Genomic DNA, 21,786 nt, shown 5'->3' with positions numbered 1-21,786 from the left:
GCCAGGCGGCTACAGGTATCATAAAGGAATTTGGTATCTTTGCAGCAACAGCTTGGCAAAGGAGTTGACTACAGAATGAGGCTCAAGTCCACTTCCTAACAGTTTGGCGAGAGTCTGCCCAGTGAGTTGCAACCCCTTTTACCAGGAAGAATCTTCTTTCCTTCGGCGCCCCCCAACACCTGAAGGGGAGAGTCCCAGAGGTTGTGTCCGTCCAGATTTGATCCCCTCTCCCTATCCTGGTCTCCCACTCCCCAGGCCCAGCAAGCCCTGCCATGTCGCCCTTTCTCCACCTCCAGCCTTGAAAATGGGTACAAACAGGTCCTCAAACAACCTAAAGAGAGAGGAGCTTCAGGGGTTCAATCTACATCCCAGCGGGAGGGAGAAGTGGAGGCTAAGCTTTGCTGTGGGCGGGGACACACCCGTGGTGGGGCGTTGCGAGCGCGAGGAGGGGCGGAAGCCCCTGGTTCTGCTCCCCGGGGTTAAAGGTCGGAAAGAACTTGGCTCAGCCCTTCCGTGCCAGCGCCCCAGGGTTAACCCCAGCAGGTTCGGGGTGCGGGCACGAAAGGGTGTGAAGGAGATACACAGCTCTCCATACACTGGAGAGCTCGGCAAGGAAAGGAGGGGGCGAGGCAAGGCAGGAACCGCCTCCCCGGCCCGCGTGCACACACGCGCCCACCGCGGCTGGGGCTGGCTGAGCGCAGGCGAGTGTGAGCGCGGGCGAGTGTGAGCGCGAGTGTGCGCACAACCGCGGAGAGCCTCTGCCCTCGCCTCGCACCCTGCTCAGGGCATCTGGAGAGCCTGGAAACCTGAACAGGCTTAAAGTATGGCATGTTGCAAAGATGGTTTCTGCCAAGAAGGTACCCGCGATCGCGACGTCCTTCGGGGCCAGTTTCGCCCTCCTGCACTTCCTGTGCCTGGCGGCTTGGTGAGTTCCCCGAGGTACTGAGGGCCTGGGGAAGGTGGAGAAGGAGCCAGCTCTGGGTCCCCTCTGGCTGCCAGCCTCCCCCCGCCCCCCGCAAGGGCGAATTAGACCCTCTGGTCTCCGCTGTAAGGTCAGCGGCCCGGAACCGGGCTTTGCTCTGACCACGTAGACGCCGAGAGCAGAAGGGGCGCGGGGTGCAAGAAGAGTGTGGATATTGGGGTCCGTGTGCGCGGGGTGCGCCTTTCCTGACCATTTCTCTCTGTCCCCCATCCCTCCGCCCTGCCTCCTTTAGTTTGGGGCAAGAGACTCTTTTCCTAGAAGATAAATGTTTCCACCTGTTCGCTGATCAATTCTTAAAATAACCCCATCCGCCCCTGTTTTTTTTTTTGTGTGTGTGTGTGTGTGCGTTTGCAGTTTAAACGAATCCCCAGGACAGAACCAAAAGGAGGAGAAATTATGCCCGGAAAATTTTACCCGCATCCTGGACAGTTTACTCGATGGTTATGACAACAGGCTGCGTCCTGGATTTGGGGGTATGAACGATTTCAAACGCGCAAGTGTGTCCTGTGTGTCTCTCTCTGCGTCTGTCTGTCTGTCTGTGGGAATATCATGAGGTATGCGTCGCGTGCAAAAATGAAAAATCTCTCAATCTCTCTCAATCTCTCCCTCCCTCCCTCTTTCCCTTTCCCTCTCCCAATGTCTCTTTTCTCTCTCTCTCCCGTCTTTTGATGAGACCTCTGACCAGAAACCCGCCCCCACCCGTACTTTCCCATCTCCCTGCCCCCTCAGAAGCTTGGCCTCTCCGGAACACCAATTACCTTCCGGGACCTGACTGCCGGGTGGGCGAGGTTGAAGGGGAAGTGTCCAAAATGGGAACTCGAGGCTCAGCTGCCCTGCTGCGCTGTGCCCCGAGAATGTACGCTCCCCTAACCTGGCCACTGCTCAGAGCAGGTTGCACTTGACACAGCTGATACGAAGTTCCCTGTCCTCCCACGTGGAATCAGTCCCTCTGCCAAAACCTCGACCCTGTTCTGCCTAGGACAAGAATCAGGGGCGCAAGATGCCTGCTCTCCTAGAGAACCCAGTCCTTTCCTATTCTTTTCTACCTTGGGATGAAAGTTTACTTTATTTGCAGAGGTGGCATTTACTACCCTCCTAAGACTTTGGAGTCGGGTATTTCTGCTTTATTTCTTCCTTCAGTAAATGTGTATAAAGGGTCTAATAGAGGCACATCCATTAACAGCACTGTTGTTCTTTTCCATATTCATAGTCCCTTTGCTTATGTAATGAGAATCTATGTGGCAAGCATTGTGCTAGGCACCAGGTTCACAGACATCTCAAGATATTATTCTTAACCTCAAACACCGTCTCAGTCCAGTTCAGAGAGAGAACATGTGTCTTCACCCAAAGTGTTGGCCCATGGCTTCTGACCACCAAGTTTCTGTTCTTTCCAGTACTCTGAGCTAGTTACCCTCTTGGGAAATGAGTTGAATAAGACATAGGCTCTACCTTAAAGGATATAGACACTTTACTGTTAAACCCTCACAGCAACCTCAAGAGAAAGCTATTACTATTCCTATTTTACAGAGGAAGAAATTGAGGCTTGGAAAGATAAGCGACTGGTCCAAGTTCACAGTTAATAAGTGGCGTGGGCAGGATGTGAACGCAGATCAGGTTGTGTATTTAAAAGACAAACCCATGAAGACTGGGATGCTATCAGACATTCTGTGATGAGTATCATAATATTAGAAGCACTGAAGCATTTCATTTAAGCTTCCTATGGAGGGTGTTTAAGAGATAAGAAGATGGGGAGTGTAGAAGGTAAAAGGAAGCAGCATGTTCCTGGGAAAGAGGACAGAATTAGACATTATTTCAAAGTTGTTTGGTCCCAGCCTAGAAAGAATTGTTGGAAATAAAAGAGAAGTGGATAGATTAGAGCTGGATGAGTCTTTAGAGTCTGTCTAGTCTTGTTCTCCTCATTTAACAAAGGAGAAGAACACTGAAGATTCAAACGAGAAAGTGATTTATACAGGAAACATAGCATATTAATGATAGGCTGGAATCCGGTCTTCTGGAATCAGGAGCCATTTTTTTCTGGATTTTATTGAGAAGGTTACAGGGAGCCATTGAAGGTTTTAATTCAGGCTTTGCATGTTGACAGTGATAAAGATGGATGAGAAGGATGAAAGATTCTCTTGGTTCTTTTCACGTTGCCTCTCCAGGGGTAGGATGCTCAGCACCACATTTGGCTTCATGCAAATATGAAAAGAGGCTTCCTTACAGAAGTGAATCATTTGTCAATGCACGATCTTTCATAAGTGACTAGGAAATTATCACTTTAGATTAAAAATAATTTTGTAGAGAAGGTTTCAGATGATGTGATACCATTTAAGGCTATATTATATCAATAAAAGACGATTTATCTGCCCATAAAGTTTTTAAGCTTGACATTTCAAGTAAAGAAAAAAATGATGGAAGTATGCAATCACATGTAGTTTAAATATTCATTAGTGAATTGATGTCCCTGAACCTAAAGTGAAAAGTTATTGAAATCATATGGTTTTATTATTTAATGTTGAAAATTAAAATCATATCTATGCCGTTGGTTATAATGCAAGTTATAATTCAAAAAGAAGAAGGGATCCATTGGAGTTGCATCTTTTTTACCAACTACCCTCTCCCATGATAATATATGGACAATAAAATGAATGAAATCAACCTATATAAGACATTGCTGGATTTTGGTTAGCTGCAGTACTGCTAAAATGTATCAAGGGCAATATTAGTCATCTTATTTGTCTCTGCCAAGTGATCTTCATTGCTCACCTGGAGATCCTTTTATAGCTTTATGGGAAGGGGTTGAATTCACGTTACTTTAAGTGTTAGCAGTTTATTAATTATTAATAACTTACCATGTAGCACAATTTTTGGGGTTGTTGCTCATAAATATTTGTGGTAAATGTAATTCATTTTTTAGAAGTGGGTCATTCTCTGTAAATACATAGTATTCCAAATGTGACAGAGGAATAGTAATTCTCACCTGCAGAAAATGTGTAATCTGTTTACAAGATGTTATAAATGAGCACCACTGAAAATAATAAGAAAAATCATTGCTAGCAGAGACTCTTGGATGCCACAGGTATGATCCCTTCTTTGACATTTTAAACTTTGTGGAAAGTTTGGCATTTTATAAATGAAATGAAAACAATTCAGATTTTGACCAGTGTGCTATAAATACAGATTTATTCCCTGGTTCCTTTAATCCTACTTCTGCTCTCTGTAAAGCATTTACTTTATATCTGTTTATACAGCTTAGCAGTGTTCCATATAAAATAAAGCTAAAAGCAAAGATCTGAATTGAAATTGGAAGGTTTGTGATTGCTCAGTAGGCCAGGCAAGGGTTGAAATAGATTTGGAAATGAAATTATATATTTTTAACTCAGCAGCACAGATTGCAATGGGGAAGTAAAAGGAACTGAAATGGTTCTTGCTTTTCATCCCTCTAAGATCTCCTTTCCCTTGTCTCCCACATTCTCCATTAGAGAAGGAAGGGGGAAAGGTGAGAAGGGAAGGAAGGAGGCAGAGTGAGAGAAACTAGATTGGGACATCTGAAGGGGTAGAGTTCTTCCAGCCGTTGACAAATCAGTCTGCTACCATCCAGAAGTAGCTTGCACCTGCTTAGAAGCAGCACACAGTAAACCATTCCACAAAGGAGCTAGAAAATCATCCCCTTGGCTCGTATCCACTTTCAACACTGTTACACACCGTCTTAAAAATGCATAGCTAAGGTACTAACCACCAGGAAATAGCTTAGGAAGCCAGCCCTTACCCACTTCCATTTATTGAAGGATTATACAACCTTTTGTGCATGTCAGTCTTTTGAGGCAAATGATCTGGAATAATAAATGCTTCCAGATACATATAAACAGAGATGATTGCCTTAGATCATCTTCTACAATCTCTCTGAAATGGCAATGGAGCACTAGGGTCAGTTTTGCAAGGTTGTTCACCAACACAGTAGGACTTCAGATGAGTAGGGTTTTCTACAATTTTGAAAACATTTTCACATACAGTGTCTAATAAGATTATCACAACTAGGCAAAAAGATAAGCAGGGCAGGCATCATCCTTCTGTCAGAGAGGAGGCTGAGAAAAGTTGCAATGAATTACCCAATAACCCTGTAATTGACAAGTAATTGACAAGCAATTGACAAGGCCAGAACTCACTTCTCACTCTTTAAACCCTTAGGCAGCTGGTCTTCTGCTACAATCACAGGCAGCTGGTCTTTTGCTACAGCCACTTGTAAGACTTTTTTGCACCCTTCTGTTGAAAAAGAGTCAAATTTTCATTAACAGACCTTCTTGTTACTAAGTAGGTCATTAAAATAAGTAAAACGACATTTCCCCCAGAGGAGTGAAATGAGAACTTTTATTTTAAAGCTCTAATAACATTTTTAAATGGAAAAGCAAACACTGGGGGAGTGTATACACTTAGGTAAATTTGGAAGAATTTTCCCACAGAAATAAAAACTTCTTTGCAATGTTTTCAAATGATCTATATCTCAACCTAAAAATTAAGTTGATGTGCCATGTGCTAGCTTTATTAATTGAACATTGACAGAGAATATATTTTTTAAAGTATATAGATGAAATGAACACTTGAAATGCCCAGGGCAACAGAAAAATAAAGCTTCATTGTCTTCTGACTTGTCACATTCATTCATTCATTTGTTGAGCTAATAGATAGTGAGAGACTGTTATGTGCCAAAAACAATGTTAAGTTGTGAAGATATAATTCTGAATCAGATACAGGCTAAGCAGTGTAGAGAGATAAAAATAACAAGGACACAAATAATAAATAAAGACAATGCTATGGAACAATCCAATAGTATGCTAGAATAAATCGTGTGAGAGATCTATTTCAGATACAGTGGACAAGGAAGTCTTTTAAGCTAAGACCTAAAGGTGACAGACATGGAAAGAGTAAGCAAAAGTTGTTCTCAGGCAGCAAAAAAAGCAAGTGCCAAGATCCTAAGGTAGATAATAAATTAGTGAGATTTAGACAGTGAAGGGTGTCCAGTGTGCCTGGAATCGAAAAGCAAGAGGAAGAATCTCACGGGACTAGCTTGGAGTTGTTAGCAGAGGCCAGATCATACAAAACCTTTGGTAAAGGAGTTTCCTTTTATGAACCTGGACATCACTGGAGATTTTTAGGTGGAGGGAATGACATGGTATGACTTAGATTGTAACATGATCCCTCTGGCTGCCACATAAGAAAAAGAAAGGCTTAGATATAAAAGTTGGAACAATACTAGAAGCAAGGAGACCAATGAAAAAACTTTTTTCCTTGGTTCTTTCCGTTAAGTTAATGGTAGCTTGGAATAAGACGGTAGATGTAGCAAAGATGAATATAAACGGATAAAAGTGAGATATATTTTGAAGGTATAATTCAGCAAAGAATTGGTGATGGATTCCATATAGGTGGTAAAGGAAAGGGAGAAATCAAAAATGACTCGTGGATTTTTTTAAGAAAATGGACAGAGAATAGTGTTATTTGAATTGGAGAGGATTGGAGGAGGAACAGTAATGGGAGGGAGGGTGAAATCAAGACATCCCTGGATACGTTAATCTTAGGATACATGTGTGGCATCCTAGTGATTGTCCTTGTCTGGATATCAGAGGAGAGTTTTGTCTGGGGTCATCAGTATGTAATGCTGTGAGAATAGATGTCTAGAGAAGAGTATAGAAAGAGCAGAGAAAAGAGCCCACAGCCAAGCCTCAAGGAATATTGACAGCTGAAATAAGGGCAGAAAACGTAGAGCTGTCAAAGGAGAATGAAAAGGAGCAGGCTGTGACATATGTGGGCACTAGGCGAGTGTGAGCTACAGTCAAGAGAATGGAATATCTTAGGAAGGAGGGATGAGACACCTCTCAAAGTTCTTCTAAGATATTAAGTAAGGTAAGAACTGGCCACACGGAGATATTTCATTTTATTCCCTTTCATCAAAAATTCATTGATCATATAATATACGCCGGGCACCGTTCTAGGATGGCACTGGGGATACACTGGTGGACAAAGGAGACGCTGTTTTCTGCCCTCCTGAGCTGATACTCTAGTGAAAGAGACAGAAAAGGAGCAACAGAAATAAGCCAAATATAGAGTATGCCAGATGTTGATAACTCCTATCGAGTAATACAAAGCAGGGGAGGAGGTTGCAATTTTAACTAGAGTAGTTAGGAGGGAGAGACTTGAATGAAGTGATATTTGGGTTTTTTTAAATTAATTAATTAATTTATTTTTGGCTGCTTTGGGTTTTCGTTGGGGCGTCCAGGGTTTCTCTAGTTGCAGCGAGCAGGGGCTACTCTGTTGTGGTGCGTGGGCTTCTCATTGCAGTGGCTTCTCTTGCTGTGGACACAGGCTCTAGGTGCGTGGGCTTCAGTAGTTGTGGCACGCGGGCTTAGTGGTTGTGGCTTGTGGGCTCCAGAGCGCAGGCTCAGCAGTTGTGGCGCACGGGCCTAGTTGCTCCGTGGCATGTGGGCTCTTCCTGGACCAGGGCTCAAACCCGTGTCCCCTTCATTGGCAGGCGAATTCTTAACCAGGGAAGAGCATAAGCTTCATTTGGGTGGGGTCTTCTGGTTAGAAGTAACTCTGCGTGCAGACATGGTAGGCATGGAATTGTTACTGCAGTGAAGGTAACAGGGCTGAGGAGTAAGAAGGGGTCAGTGTGATATAAGGATGAGGTAGTATAAAGCTTTGCAGGCTGGTGAGAACTTTGCTTTTACTCTGAATCATATCAGAAGTAAATGGAGGGATTCCGTTAGGGGCGAGACCTGAACTGGTTAATTTTCAAAGGGCTCACCTTGGTTGCTGGATTGGGAACAGTGAGTCAGGGTCAAGGGCAACTGCAGAAAGGATTTTAGGATCAACCAGGCAAGAGATGATGGACATTTTGACCAAGTTGGTGGCAGAGAAGTTTGTAAAATTGTAAGAAATGGTTGGCTTCTGGCTATTTTTCAAAGTTCTGGTCTACTGGTGACAGCTAGAATATGGGATGGGAGAAAAAGGGAGGTGTCAGGTGTCACTCCAGAGTTTGGGACTTGAACATCTAGAAAAATGGAGCTGCCAAGACTGTGGCAGAAGCAGCTTATGGATGTGGCTGAACAATTTGTATATGTTACATTTGAGATGCTCATTAGATGTAAAGTGGAGATAGGCTTGGAATTCAGGGATACTGGGTATGTCAATAATGTATGGTATTTAAAGCCATAAAACTAAAGAGATCACCAAGGAATTAATGGTGATGGGGAAAGGGTACAAATGTTGAGCTCCGAAGTCCCCAGCGTTAAGAGGTGGGGAAAGAGGTGGAGGAATCTCTGTCCCAGGAAGACTGAGAAGTAGTGACCTTTGAGGTAGGAGGAAAACCTCAAAGAGAATGTACATACCAGATGTTAAATAAAGAAAGAAAACAGTATTTCAGTGTGGAGCAGGACTGGTCGATTATGTCTAATGCTCCTGGCAGACAAAGAAAGATAAGAACATAAAATGGACCACCAGATTTAGCAATATCTACATTTTCAGTGAGTTTGACAAGGGCAGCTTTGGCGGCATGATGAAGGTGGAAGTCTGATTGTGTGGGTTCAAGAAAGAATGGGAGGAGTTTCTTTCTGGGCATTTGTACAGAGGAGCAGAGAAATGGGCTGGTAAATGGAAGGAGAAAGTAACATCAAGAGAGCTTTTTTAAAAATGAGAGAAATAAGATGTTTTTAAAAGTTTGTGGGAAAAGTGCTGTAGATAGGGAAAAACTGGTGATATTGACAAAAGGAATTTTAGTGGCTCCTAAGCGTGAAAGCTAGATTATAATAGATGATGGAGTGAATAGAAGGGGAGAATTCCAGGCACTAGGCATAGGTATTTTTCTCCCCCCAGATGTTTAAATACAAAAGAGAAGAGAAAGAGGGAAGGTTGCCTTTTTTAAAGCTGTTGGTGTACCACTGGAAATAGACAAGTAGAGAATAATATTAGAGTGGAGGGAGGGGATAACTGAAAGAAAGATGCCTGTGTGACAAGAAGAGACTGTAGAATCCAGAACACAAATTTACTTTCTTATGCTCTTAGTTTAAGAAAAAAAGATGTACTGGTGCTAATATATATTTACAGGTTCTTTAGGGCAAGAATATGCAAAATGCATTTGTTGTTTCCTAAAATAAGCACTAAAAATCTAGGTATAGGTTATCGATAACTTAGTGAACATTTAGATGATATTTCACTGGGATGTTAGCTTTCTTTTAGATGAAAAAATACATCAACTTGCATTTCGTATATCATTAAACAAATAGCTGCTTTATTGTCTAGGCCTTTTTTATGTATTTATTTTAAAAAAGCTTCTGCTGCATAGAACTGGATTCTGAATTAATAATCCATGGTTCATGACACACTCCCATGATTGGTCCCCATATCGGTGGACCTTCTTTTTATCTATCCATCTATTCGTTTATTTACTCTAATAAAATAGAACCCACGTAAATAATTAAACCTTGACAACTTACTCTGCTATATGGTCTCCCTCATCCTATTTGCCTGTCTTCCCCACTCAAAGTAACCACCATTCTGAGTCCTTTTAAAATTATTGCATAGCATGGGACTTCCCTGGAGGTCCAGTGGTTAAGACTTCGCTGTCCAATGCAGGGGGTGCGGGTTCGATCCCTGGTTGGGGAGCTAAGATCCCACATGCCTCGTGGCCAAAAAACCAAAACATAAAACAGAAGCAATATTGTAACAAATTCAATGAAGACTTTAAAAATGGTCCACATCAAAAAAAAACTTAAAAAAAATAAATTATTGCATAGCTTTATTTGAATATCATTTTAGCTCAACTTTACTCTTTAATAAATTGAAATTTTAAAAATTTAATTGTTTTGAACATGCTATTTACAATCTTTGGATGCTTTTCTCACTTAATTGTGTATTCCTAAGACTCATTCTTATTGTTGTGTATTGCTATAGATCATTCATTTTGACTGCTGTGTGATACACTCATTGCACAGGAACCAGCTGATTCATCTGCACTGTTGGCAATAGGCATTTTGCTTGTTTCCAGGATTGTGTTGCTGTGAATATTCTGGCCCAAATTTCCTGCTGTAAATGTGCAAGAGTTTCTTTTGCATATATATCCAAGAATGGATTTTTCTGGATCTTAGTGTAAGTGGGAGTTCAACTTGATGAGATAATGCCAAACTGTTTTCTGTGGTAGTTTTACAAATTCAAACTCCCATTTACAGTGAATATGAGATTCGGGATCCACAAACCCTTGAACACTTTGGAAAAGAATATATATATGTGTATATATACACATATATATGTGTGTGTATATATACATATATATGTATATATACACACACATATATATGTGTATATACATATATATGTATATATATATACTTGAAATGGTATTTTAATGTGAAATGATTTGTATTTTTCTGATTTCTAATGTGGTTGAACATCTTTTCAAATCTTCGTTGCCTACAAGAATTTTCCTTCTGTGAATTGCATTTTCATCTTTTGCTCACATTTTATTGTTGTTTTTAGTACTTTATTTATTCATTTATTTGATGCCTTTAATATTTAAAAAGTAGAGCTGGATTGATAGGATCATACCATAAAGGAAGCACTAATCTTTAAGGTCATCTAAATAAAGCTCTATAGTTATTTGCTTTCTCAACAATATCAATAGACATCTGTTCCTTGTTTAATATGCAGGAATGCTAGTTTTTCTATATTTTGTAAGTGACAAAGAGCATTAGAGCCTTATTTAAATATTTCACTAAGATTCCTTGCTGTTGTTGGACCTCTTAAGTCTCTTGATTTGGGAAGACACATTAATAGTGTTTTGTAAGACGTAGCTGGAGGCATGGATTTAGGTGGCTGAAAACCCAGAAATCTTTCCTCAAGCGCGTGGCTGGGGAGGCAATGTGGAGAGCAGGGAATGAGTCGTTTCAGCATCTGCGGAACTGGTTAAGTCTCTTTCCTGGGTGTGATAGCAAATTGGATCCTATTACTGGAGAAGAAATTAAAAAGTGATATTTTTGTCCAGGTCTCTACAGCTGAAGTAAACAGTGGGAAATTTTCTGAAATGTTAATTGCCTTCCCACTTTTCAAGCAAATAATAAAGTTATTAGATTCATTAATAAGATGGGAGTATTCCTCTGAATTTGATCCTGGTGGTGTTGGCTCCTTCTTTCAAAGACTGTTGAAGATCACTTTGCCTTAGGAACTGTCCACTATATTTGGGGGATTAAAAACTATTTCCCTATTAGCAAAGTAGTAAGGTTTTAAAATAAAAGATGTCTTTTATGTTACACAAATGCATAGAAAATTATGAGAAGTCCTTCCAAGCTGAAAATGATCTGGTTTCTATGTAATTATGCTCTTAGGAGGGTTGATTTGAACATCCTAAACAGCAGTGTTAGAGGAAGCGTCTCTAAGAATTATTCTTAATTGCATAGCGACCGTGATTCATTGAAAACTGATTTATTGGAAACCTATTACATGTAAGGCCTGGGATTTGTTCAGGGAAAGGATATAAATATAAATAAAACACGAATTCTACTTTAATCAGGAAATATTTTTAGCTTAACTGATGTAACAAATGAATTCCAGTACTTTTTCCTTTGGGGAGATTTTAAAATCACTGCTGGAATGATATTAGGAACACAATCAAATACATAGTTTTCACTACCTAGTATGTGTAAAGCACTATACTCATTTGGGATTTCCAAGAGGATTAAGATTGGTCTTTGCTGTTAAGGAGAGAAAGACTCAAGCAAGCCATAATAATAAGAGCAATGCATAGGAAGAGCTGCAGTAGTAACGTAGTTCAGAAACTACTCATGAAACAAAATGGGAGAGGTAGGTATGGCATGGTATGTACTAGATAGAAAATTATATGTAGGTAATTAATGGTTGATTTATTATTTAATGATATAATTAGCATCATTAAAACTAGAACATACTTTGTAGATCAATCCAGGGGCTTATAATTCTGGCTCTGGAATATAATATTTAACCTCTGTGAGCTCAGTTTCCATGTCCATAAAATTCTCATGAAATATATCTGGAGGGTGTTGTGAGGATTGAATGAAATAGCATATAGGAAGAGCCTAGTATCCTGCTTGGCACATAGTAGGCCTTAAATAAATAGTAATAGTATCTCTGCTTATTGTTCTTTGGGAAGAACCCCATTTCTTGAGAGCAGTTCCACACATACGTGCCCCTTGATCTGTCCACTCTCCATCCCGACTGCCACATCCTTAGTCCAGGACGCCGTCATCTCTCACCTGGCCTAGTACAGCAGCCTCTTAGAAAAGCCTTCTTCTACTCTTGCCTCCCTATAATTCGCTGTCCATACAACTGCCAGAGCGATTCAGATCATATATTTAGATCATATATTTTCCTTACATCAAACCTTTGATGGTCTCCCAATGATTACGGGATACAAGTCAAACTTCTTACCACAGCCTATAAACAGAGGCAGAGCTGGACTGCATATCAGAGGGAGAACACTTGGGGAAAGAACACAGGACAGATGAGTAACCTCTGGGTTCATTTGCTTCAGCTGCCGTAACAAAGCACCACGGACTGGGTGGCTTAAATAACAGCAAGTTTATTTTTTCACAATTCCGGAGGCTAGAAGTCCAAGATCAAGATGTCAGCAGGGTTGGTTTCTTCTGAGCTCTCTCTTCTTGGCTTGTAGATGGCCATCTTCCCTCTGTGTCTTCACATGGTTTTTCTTCTGTATGTTCCTGTGTCCTAATCTCCTCTTCATATAAGGGCACCAGTCTTATTACATTAGGGCCCATCCTAGTGACCTCATTTAAGTTTATTCCCATTGTAAGGACCCTATCTCAAAATATAATCTCATTCTGATGTACTAGGTGCTACTTCAACATATGAGTTTAGGAGGAACATAATTCAGCCCATAACAACCTCTCTCATGAAGATTTATACAAGTTTAAAACAGTGACAATAACATATATTATAAATATGTTGCTTAAAACATACTACTTTCAGAATATGGCTAGAGAAGTAGGTGCTCTGTCCGAGCCTTTCGCCTTGAAGCTGTCCTCACCTGAAATGCATTCTCTCAGCTCTTCCAAAGTCTCGTGATCATCATCCAGATCTCAGTTTAAGTCACTGCTTTGAAGATTGGCTAAATAATCTAGAGTGGCTTTCCCAGACTCTCACTCAGTTACTGGCCTCTTTTGTTTCTCTTATGAATGACAGCATTCTTCCATTTAATTCATTTCCTTATTATTTATACTTTCACTCCCCCAGTAGCATGTTAACTCCCTGAGGCAGGGAACTTGCGAGTCTGGTTTACCATTGTATCACCAGGGCCTAGCATGGAACCTGGCATACAGCAGGTGGTCACTCAATAAATGTTGACTGAATGGGTATCCGAATGAAATTTCTCTACCAATTATACGTTTTTAGGATCTCATTCAATCTCAAAGACCTTTGTGATCTTATAAAGCAAATACTGAATAATGTCACAAATACCAAGCAGTTTTCAAGAATCATTGAAAAAGTAGTATGTTATGTAAGAATTTGAAAAGATTCATTATTATTATGGAATCATTATAACCTTAAGAATTAGCATAAACCCACACACCTTAAAATAAATGTATAAGGAAAAATATGATTGGCCTAAATCCTCCCTCTCCTACCCTTCCCCCACTTCAATAGAACACCTATGGTATTAATATTTTACAGGACATGGTTTGGTAAATAAATACTGTTCTAGAAAACAGATAAATGCTTTCTGCGAACTGAAGTGAACAGCATCACCTAGGAACTTGTTAGAAATGCGAATTGTCAGGCCCCACCTTAGACCTAATCTAACAGCAAGTCTGGGGTGGAGTCCAGCAATCTGTACTTTAACAAACCTACCAGGTGATTCTGATCCAGTTAAAGTTTGAGAACCAGTATCCTAAATTGATCTTCAAAGTAACTGGATTTCTCAAGATTCTCATCAAACAGTCCTGTTGTCAGGACCTACTCAACCTTATTTGTTCTGAGTAACTTATCTCTCCTTGTCCTGACTTGCACTGAAGTAGTGTTTTTAACACTTTAGCAGTTGTCCTTAAGAAACAAGCAGAGTGATTTTTCCCACTTTTGAATCTTTTTGAATGAAATCTCCATCTGCTAGGGTTCAACACACATTACTTGCTTCCTGGATTACCTATCTATTCCTGAAACACTTTGGCTTTACTATCATATTTTTGTTGTTGTTGTTTTCAATTTCTCATTCAAATAAAAATTCAATTCTCTCTGTTTTCCAAAGGTGTTATTTTTTAAAAATGAAAACTCATGGCAGATCAGCCTGATCTCTACATTTTCTCTCACTATACTTCCAAAGGATATATTTTTCCTAGCATACTTATTCAAAAAAAGAATTTTCTTTCTCCTTCAAACTATTTTTCTTTCTGTGGCTCAATCTTCACCATATAGGGGGAGAGATATTCTCATTTGTTTTATGAGGGTAACTTTAGACCTAGGGCATTAAGCTATCCCAATTGTTCTTTGTCTTTTTTGGCGTTAAGTCCGATTGCCCAACCATTATTCAAGGGAAATAGTCCATCTTGATAGCAGATGTTATTCTTTCCAGTATGGAATAGGTAGCCCCTGGACATACAGTGTTATAAACCATCATTTAAGAAATCAGGGCTTCCCTGGTGGCGCAGTGGTTGAGAGTCCGCCGCCGATGCAGGGCACACGGGTTTGTGCCCCGCTCCGGGAAGATCCCACATGCCGCGGAGCGGCTGGGCCCCTGAGCCATGGCCGTTGAGCCTGCGTGTCCGGAGCCTGTGCTCCGCAACGGGAGAGGCCACAACAGTGAGAGGCCCACATACCGCAAAAAAAAAAAAAAAGAAAGAAATGATGTTCAAGATTGCAACAATTAAAAATTTTTATTAGTAATTAAAATTGATATGTATAATAACAATTGCTATCATTATTGAGCACATTATGTTCTGGAGACTGGGACAGGAGATTTACATGTATTATTTCAGTTAATAGTCATTAAAACCTTTACCTCTGATGATATGTTACTTGACCAAGATCATACAATTAGAAAGTGTTAGAGCCAAAATTGAACTCCAGAATTTCTGATTTTAAGCATCGTGCTAAACCCAGATTGCAGCAACTTTCCTTTGTCTAAAATCTGTGTCAGCCCATTGTCATGATGCTCCCACGTTTCCCTTCTGCCAGACACACCCATATACTTGTTCCTGAACCAGTTTTATTTAGACGTAGGAAAGAATCTCAGTAGTGGCCATTATTGGAAGAAAAGAGAAACTAATACCTGTTAAGTACTTTCATGAGAGAGTAACTGTGTTCAGGGTCTCATAGGAGCAATTTCATTTGATCTCTGTCAACAGTCTTGCCTGATAGTTATGGATGCTGCTGTTGAGGAGTTAAGTAACTTGCCCCAAATCACACAGCAAGTAGGTGATAGAGCATAAATAGGTCTAACGTTTAGGAGAGCTTGACTTTGGTCCTAATTACCAGTGGATGGTTTACCTATTGTTAAAGGTGACATGACTCATCTTTGTGTTTAAGTTTTTACCAGTATCCTTAACTTGCCAAAGATGCATTCCTTACAGCCATTTTGGTTTTTCTCCTCCTCAATCTTGTGGTTAAGTTCCCTCTTTTTAACAGCTCACTTCTTTACTAAAGGCCAATCAGATGATGGACTAAAAAAAATCACAAAGGCTAAAAGCTTTTGTTCCCTGCACTGCCTGTTGTAGCAGTGCGCAGGGGTGATGTATCTTGAAGAAATAAGGTTCCTCGTAAGTAATTGGGGTTTCTTTTTGACCGTAAGTAAACATTGCTTTCTGGTTTTGTTGTTCTTTTGTCTTCATTTTTTGTAGAGCTGCATTGTCTCATTGAAAATTTAAGATGCTCATGAAAACATGATATATAACCTGTCTTTACTTTTTAATTATCAAACCCACCTTGCCTATAAGATTGGTAATTATTTTTTCACACTTATTTACTTCATACTTACTAGGTCCTGTTACAGAAGTGAAAACTGACATATATGTCACTAGCTTTGGACCTGTTTCTGATGTTGAAATGGTAGGTATTTGGGAAATTAAATGTACTTTTTGAGGTTTGAAAAAAACATGCAGAAAAGAGGGCAATTAGCATTTATTTTGTAATTGATCACACAGAGCTAGAAAGTCAAAGAACAGCCTAAAAAGTTTACAAAAGTAAGACGTGGAACTTGCATTTCAGCTCTAACATTTGAGTATTTTTTGGTTTGGAATAATTCTCAACACAGAAAAGAACGTTCTATTACTAGTCCCCATAGTACAACATGTATGTAGTATTTTTTTCCTGTAGAAAATTATTGAAGAGGAGAAAATTAGAGAGTGTAATTAGTTTTGGTATGAAACTATATTGTAATCCTAACTGCATTGAGAATTCCTTGTTGGCCCAATTGCTCACTACCCCTCCCCCCCACTTCCATCTCTCAGGCATAAAGAGCTTAGGCTATCAAGCACTGGTCAAGATAAATTTGTCCATTCAGTTCTGTTCTCTAATATTAAAGATTTTCAGTTTCCAGGTCAAAGAAACTACTTTACTTTTCTCCTTGACTCTAGGCAAATGTTAATAAATTCTGTGGTCATGAAATTTCTCTTACATATTTTACTTTGCCTTAAAGAGATCCCTACAATTTTATGATGAATTATGCAGTGATATTTGTTACACATTAATTTTGCCACTTGATTTAAAACAAAGTACAACCGTAATTACCTGGTGCTGGTGGTTTTATTAAATTATAGTAATTATTCTTGAATGATTTTAATATGTATGATTATCTAACAAATGTAGAAGATTAAGGTATAAAGATGGACATAACATGCTTTAATTGCTGACACTTTTTTTTGCTCCACTGATTTTTTAAAAAAATGTTGCTCCTATTTGTTTTTATTTGGGGTAGTCTTTTTGGAGTGGGAAAGAGGCTAGAATTTAATACATTTTTCTGCATATTTATGTGTAGTCACCTGTGATTGAATATGTCACAAACTAATTTCCCTAGGAATACACAATGGATGTGTTCTTCAGACAGACATGGATTGACAAAAGACTAAAATATGATGGCCCCATTGAAATTCTGAGATTGAACAATATGATGGTAACAAAAGTATGGACTCCTGATACTTTCTTCAGGAATGGAAAGAAATCTGTCTCACATAATATGACAGCTCCAAATAAGCTTTTTAGAATTATGAGAAATGGCACTATTTTATACACAATGAGGTAGTCATTTTTCTTTTTTGCTTTTTATCATTTTAACTCTCTTTTTTCCTTTCTTCCCTTCCTTCCTTCCTGTCTTTCTTTTTTTCCTTCCTTCCTGCTTCCTCATTGAGGGATCTTTAAATTACTTTTAAAGAAAGTGTTGATTTTGTTTAATTGCCTTTTTCCATCATAGACTCACCATAAGTGCAGAGTGTCCCATGAGATTGGTGGATTTCCCCATGGATGGTCATGCATGCCCTTTGAAATTTGGGAGTTGTAAGTTACAATAAAAATGTTGTTAGAATTTATGATTATCTCACGCAAGCTGATATTTTTATATGTGCATGATTTTCCATAGTCCAACATTTAAATCACTGTCCCTGACAACAACTGTCCAAGGTTTGACTTACAGGAGACTGCTTATTATCTAATATATTTAAATAAAGAAGTAAAAACAACCCCTTTTCCCCCAAAAAGCAAAAACATATTTCTACTTACCTAGCCTACCTAGATAGCCTAGGTAGATTGACTCATAATTAATAGGTTGGTGATCCGTGGTGAAATTTAGGGGCCTCTGAACTCCATGTGATGGTGGTGTAACATAGAAAGTATAAATAATCTTTTTGTTTTTGTAATTTAATAGTTTTTGTTACAAGCAGAATCCTTTATGGCAGACTTGAAAAAGCAGAAGAAGGTTCGGGGCTTCCTGACATGACTTAGGTTAGAATAGCATAAGCAGCACTGTTAGTATAAAAGCAGCCGAAGCATGACCAAAACAGAGTAGGAGGTGTGGTCTGATATGTAGACAGAGCAAGACAGTATAGTGCCTTACAGACCACATTAAGGAGTGTGGATATTATTCTAAGTGCTTTAGAACACCTTTGGAAGGACTTACTAAGGGGTGTGGCACTCTTTGATTGACATTTCACAATTTCATTTCAGCTTTTCTACCTAGAAAGGATTGTAGAGATGCTAGAGAGAAGCAGAGAAGAGTTGGAGGCTGTATGTGTTAATATTGATACAAAGATGGTGGTGGCTTAGACTAGCATGGTACCAGAGGAGATGTGAGACAGATGGATTTGGGATATTTTGTGGACAGGAAGGCAGGAGGATAAAATGAATGGGTAGGACAGAATATGGAATTCCTTTCCCCCAAGCTGCCTTCTCAGAGATGGCAGCAAAATGTGATCGTCTCTTCTAACGTCTGCCTCAAATATTTGACTCAATCAGAATCTACCAAAAATAGATGCTGACTTTTACTATTGCTTCACATTCTTAGTCTCACTGATTGTGAAACTGTTGCCTGCTGTTATCATTGCTCATTGCTTAACTTAATGAGACTCGGCAGTCACCATTCTTTTTATAACCCCCAGTAATCACAATATTCCGTTGGCCTAACTTGAATCTAGAGAGGGTCCTTTGCTCCCTGACCAGTGATTTAATGAGAGAAGATAAAAACAGAAAAAAATACGTGAACAGAAAGGTCGATCTTACTGGGGCCAGAATTTAAAACTATTTGTGCTATAATTTAAATTTCACCCAAGATAGCTCTAATCTAGGGAAAGTTCTTTCCCACCCACCCACCCGCCCCCCGCCCCCCGCCCCCAGATCTCATGGAACACTCTTCAGAGTGACTTAAACATAGTTGGTCCTCCATCAGGGTTTGTATAAAATAAAGAAATTATTCCTTGGAAGCTGATGATTTGGGGTTGAGAACTGAAAAGAGAGGCCCATCATACTTATCAAATAAAGATACTTAATTACTTTGGAAGGAGAAAAATAACATGTAAACATGTTATGTTTACAATGTATGTTTACAATTCATAGGCATGAGAAAAAACAGGGGGAAAAATGGTTATAAGATAGCCAAGAGTAGGATACCTGATTTAAAATATCATGCAGGATCATAGCATTCTGGGACTTTAACTGTATGATTAAGCATAAATATACTTCAGAAAATAAACCTTGACACACAATTGTGTAGTGCTAAATGACAACACAAGCCTTATAGTTTGTTTTGCAAAGTCATTTATAAAGATAGTCTCCCTAGGTATCAATTCCTTTTGTAGAATTAAACACTTTCACTGAGGACCTACTGTGCTCTAGGCCTTTTAGGAAGGTTTGCAGAGGGTAGCATACAATTCATCTTTGTTCTTCTGAACTCATTTGTGTGTGAGCCAAGCTATCTGTTCTGGGTAGACTGGTAAGCAAGCAGCTGGTCTCCATTTGTACTGAACACCAAATAATAGAAAATGGGCTTGAATTGCCGCTGGGAGGGATTTGTTGAAGATAGAAGGGAAAATGTTCTGATTGTGAGAGTTTAAAGGTAGTGGAACTGGTTGTGTAAGTACGTTCCTTGGAGAGCTTTATAAACAGCATAGCCAGTTGTTACCGCAGAGTGGTTCCCAAAAAGCATGGGTATTGCCCAGAGGCAGAGTCTGGAATAGGTGACCCCTGGAGAGCTCTCCCAACAGTAGGATTTGCTCTTTTTGTTTTTGTTGTTGTATTATTATACGCAGCATCTGGTACATTTCTAATTGGCAGAGCTGCATTAGGATGGAAGAAGTCGATATTGGTCAAATACTGGCAGTGAGTTAGAAAGGGAGTAGCAGTTGGACAGTACTTTTGGGGGGTTTATTATTTCTGCTTTTCAACTGTTTATCCTATTAGTATGGAAACATACCAAGTGCACTGATGCATACATAGCATTTTCGTTGCCTTAGTTGTAGTCTCCCCTCCAAACCTTTGGCATAAAGATAAGAAATATGCCCAGTTGCAAGGCTGTTTATTTAATCTCTACAGTCTTCTCAATCTTAAACGTGTTTGAATAAATCATAATGATTCTTTTTTTTCATTTATTACATCTTTCCTGAACATGTGTAATATTCTTAATCGTTGACCATCATTGCTGATGGAAAAGGAGCTCTGAATCTAACCACATTCTGTGCTCTCATCCAGATGCCTATCCGAAGAGTGAGATGATTTATACGTGGACAAAAGGTCCTGAGAAATCAGTAGAAGTTCCAAAGGAGTCTTCCAGCTTAGTTCAGTATGACTTGATTGGGCAAACTGTATCAAGTGAAACTATCAAATCCATCACGGGTGAGATGTTTAACAATTTGAGTCAATATGCTACCTAGCATTGGCAATGGAGTTTTGTCCTGGCTTCTTCATTGAAATATCTCGTGTTTTCAGGGGACAACTAAAAGTTTCCAGAAATAGAGTTGATGCATAAATCACAGTTCAGACTTTATTTGTATTTAAATCTTGTTTTAGTTTAAAATAAATTCTGAGTTGGTGACATGTGAGAAGTGAGCTGGTTTTCTTATTCAGAAACAAAAGCCAATAATCAAATATATCAAAACTGTTTTCAACAGAATTCTGAGGCAGGAAATCTGACCATTGTTTTTTTTTTTTTTTTTTTTTGCGGTACGCGGGCCTCTCACTGTTGTGGCCTCTCCCATTGCGGAGCACAGGCTCCGGACGCGCAGGCTCGGCGGCCATGGCTCACGGGCCTAGCCGCTCCGCGGCATGTGGGATCTTCCCAGACCGGGGCACGAACCCGCGTCCCCTGCATCGGCAGGCGGACTCTCAACCACTGCGCCACCAGGGAAGCCCTGACCATTGATTTTTGAGCACTGGATTTCCCTGTTTTTGGTGATTTCCCCAAATCTTTTTTTTTTAAATCTCGCCCAATTTTTGTGGTGCTACGCTACCCTCTTTTCAAAAGTAAAAGCAAAATATAAAGCTTAATTATAAAATATGTTAAGGGTGTATATTAAAGCTGTCACATGAGTAGATGGATGACTATTATTGATGATTCTTGGTCTGTACTTGCTTTGGGGATGTGAATGGTAAGAAGCATAGGATTTAGTTTTTGTCATATTCAATGGGGAAAAACAGCTAATTATTGCTTGTTCTAAAACTATTCCTTACATACACATATCACCAGGAAAAACTATTTTTTTTTAAGACATTTCTTTTCCAGCCTGTAAGTGAGATTAAAAATACATTTTGGGAGGATTTGAGGCTTCTGAATCTTGGGCTTCACAGTCTGAGAATAAAGCTACTGCTTCCTAAGTAACTTTCTCAATACGTTACTTTCAGATGTAACATTAAAAATATTATCAAGAGCTACCAGAAATCTTATGGTATATTTACTTATTAGCTTTTTTAGGTTTTTGTCTAAATGCCAATAAAACATGCCTGAACTCAGGGATGTTACATATGGCTGTATGTTATATGTGTTTCTTTGTATTTTTCTTCACATATGCCACATTTAGAAATAAAGCTCTTTCCTAAAACTAAGACAGTAAGGTAACCTTTCCCTAAGCATATATGTATATATAATGTATGCCTTTGTATTCCAATTCTTTCTAAAATTAAGCTTTATATTTTCATGTGTATGTGTATTTTCATTTTTTTCTAGTGATTTTCCATAAAGGTTAGGTCTAAATTCTGCTCTAGAAAATGCTGAAAATGAAGGCCAATCGCTTTAAAATAGAAAGCACTGCAAAGAATTTTTATAAAGTTATAGCCCAACTTATTAAATTGCTTAATTA

General features: G+C 39.4%; 1 protein-coding gene across 1 annotated transcript in view; it reads left to right on the top strand.

The window, feature by feature from the left end:
- Positions 1–332: 332 nt before the first annotated feature.
- GABRA4 (gamma-aminobutyric acid type A receptor subunit alpha4) overlaps positions 333–21,786 on the top strand; it is a 64,908-nt gene continuing 43,454 nt past the window's right edge. Inside the window, 6 exon segments of the mRNA XM_089911881.1 lie at positions 333–925; positions 1,337–1,536; positions 15,990–16,057; positions 17,025–17,245; positions 17,418–17,500; positions 20,183–20,326. Coding sequence (XP_089768007.1) covers positions 840–925; positions 1,337–1,536; positions 15,990–16,057; positions 17,025–17,245; positions 17,418–17,500; positions 20,183–20,326 — 802 coding nt within the window. The 5' untranslated portion in view covers positions 333–839.

Source organism: Delphinapterus leucas, chromosome 5 (assembly GCF_059928025.1).
Source record: "Delphinapterus leucas isolate spDelLeu-1000000601 "Yukka" chromosome 5, BTC_Dleu_Yukka2, whole genome shotgun sequence".
Taxonomy (NCBI): domain Eukaryota; kingdom Metazoa; phylum Chordata; class Mammalia; order Artiodactyla; family Monodontidae; genus Delphinapterus; species Delphinapterus leucas.
Note: the sequence above shows the minus strand (reverse complement) of the source record. Positions and strands in the feature narration are given on the sequence as shown.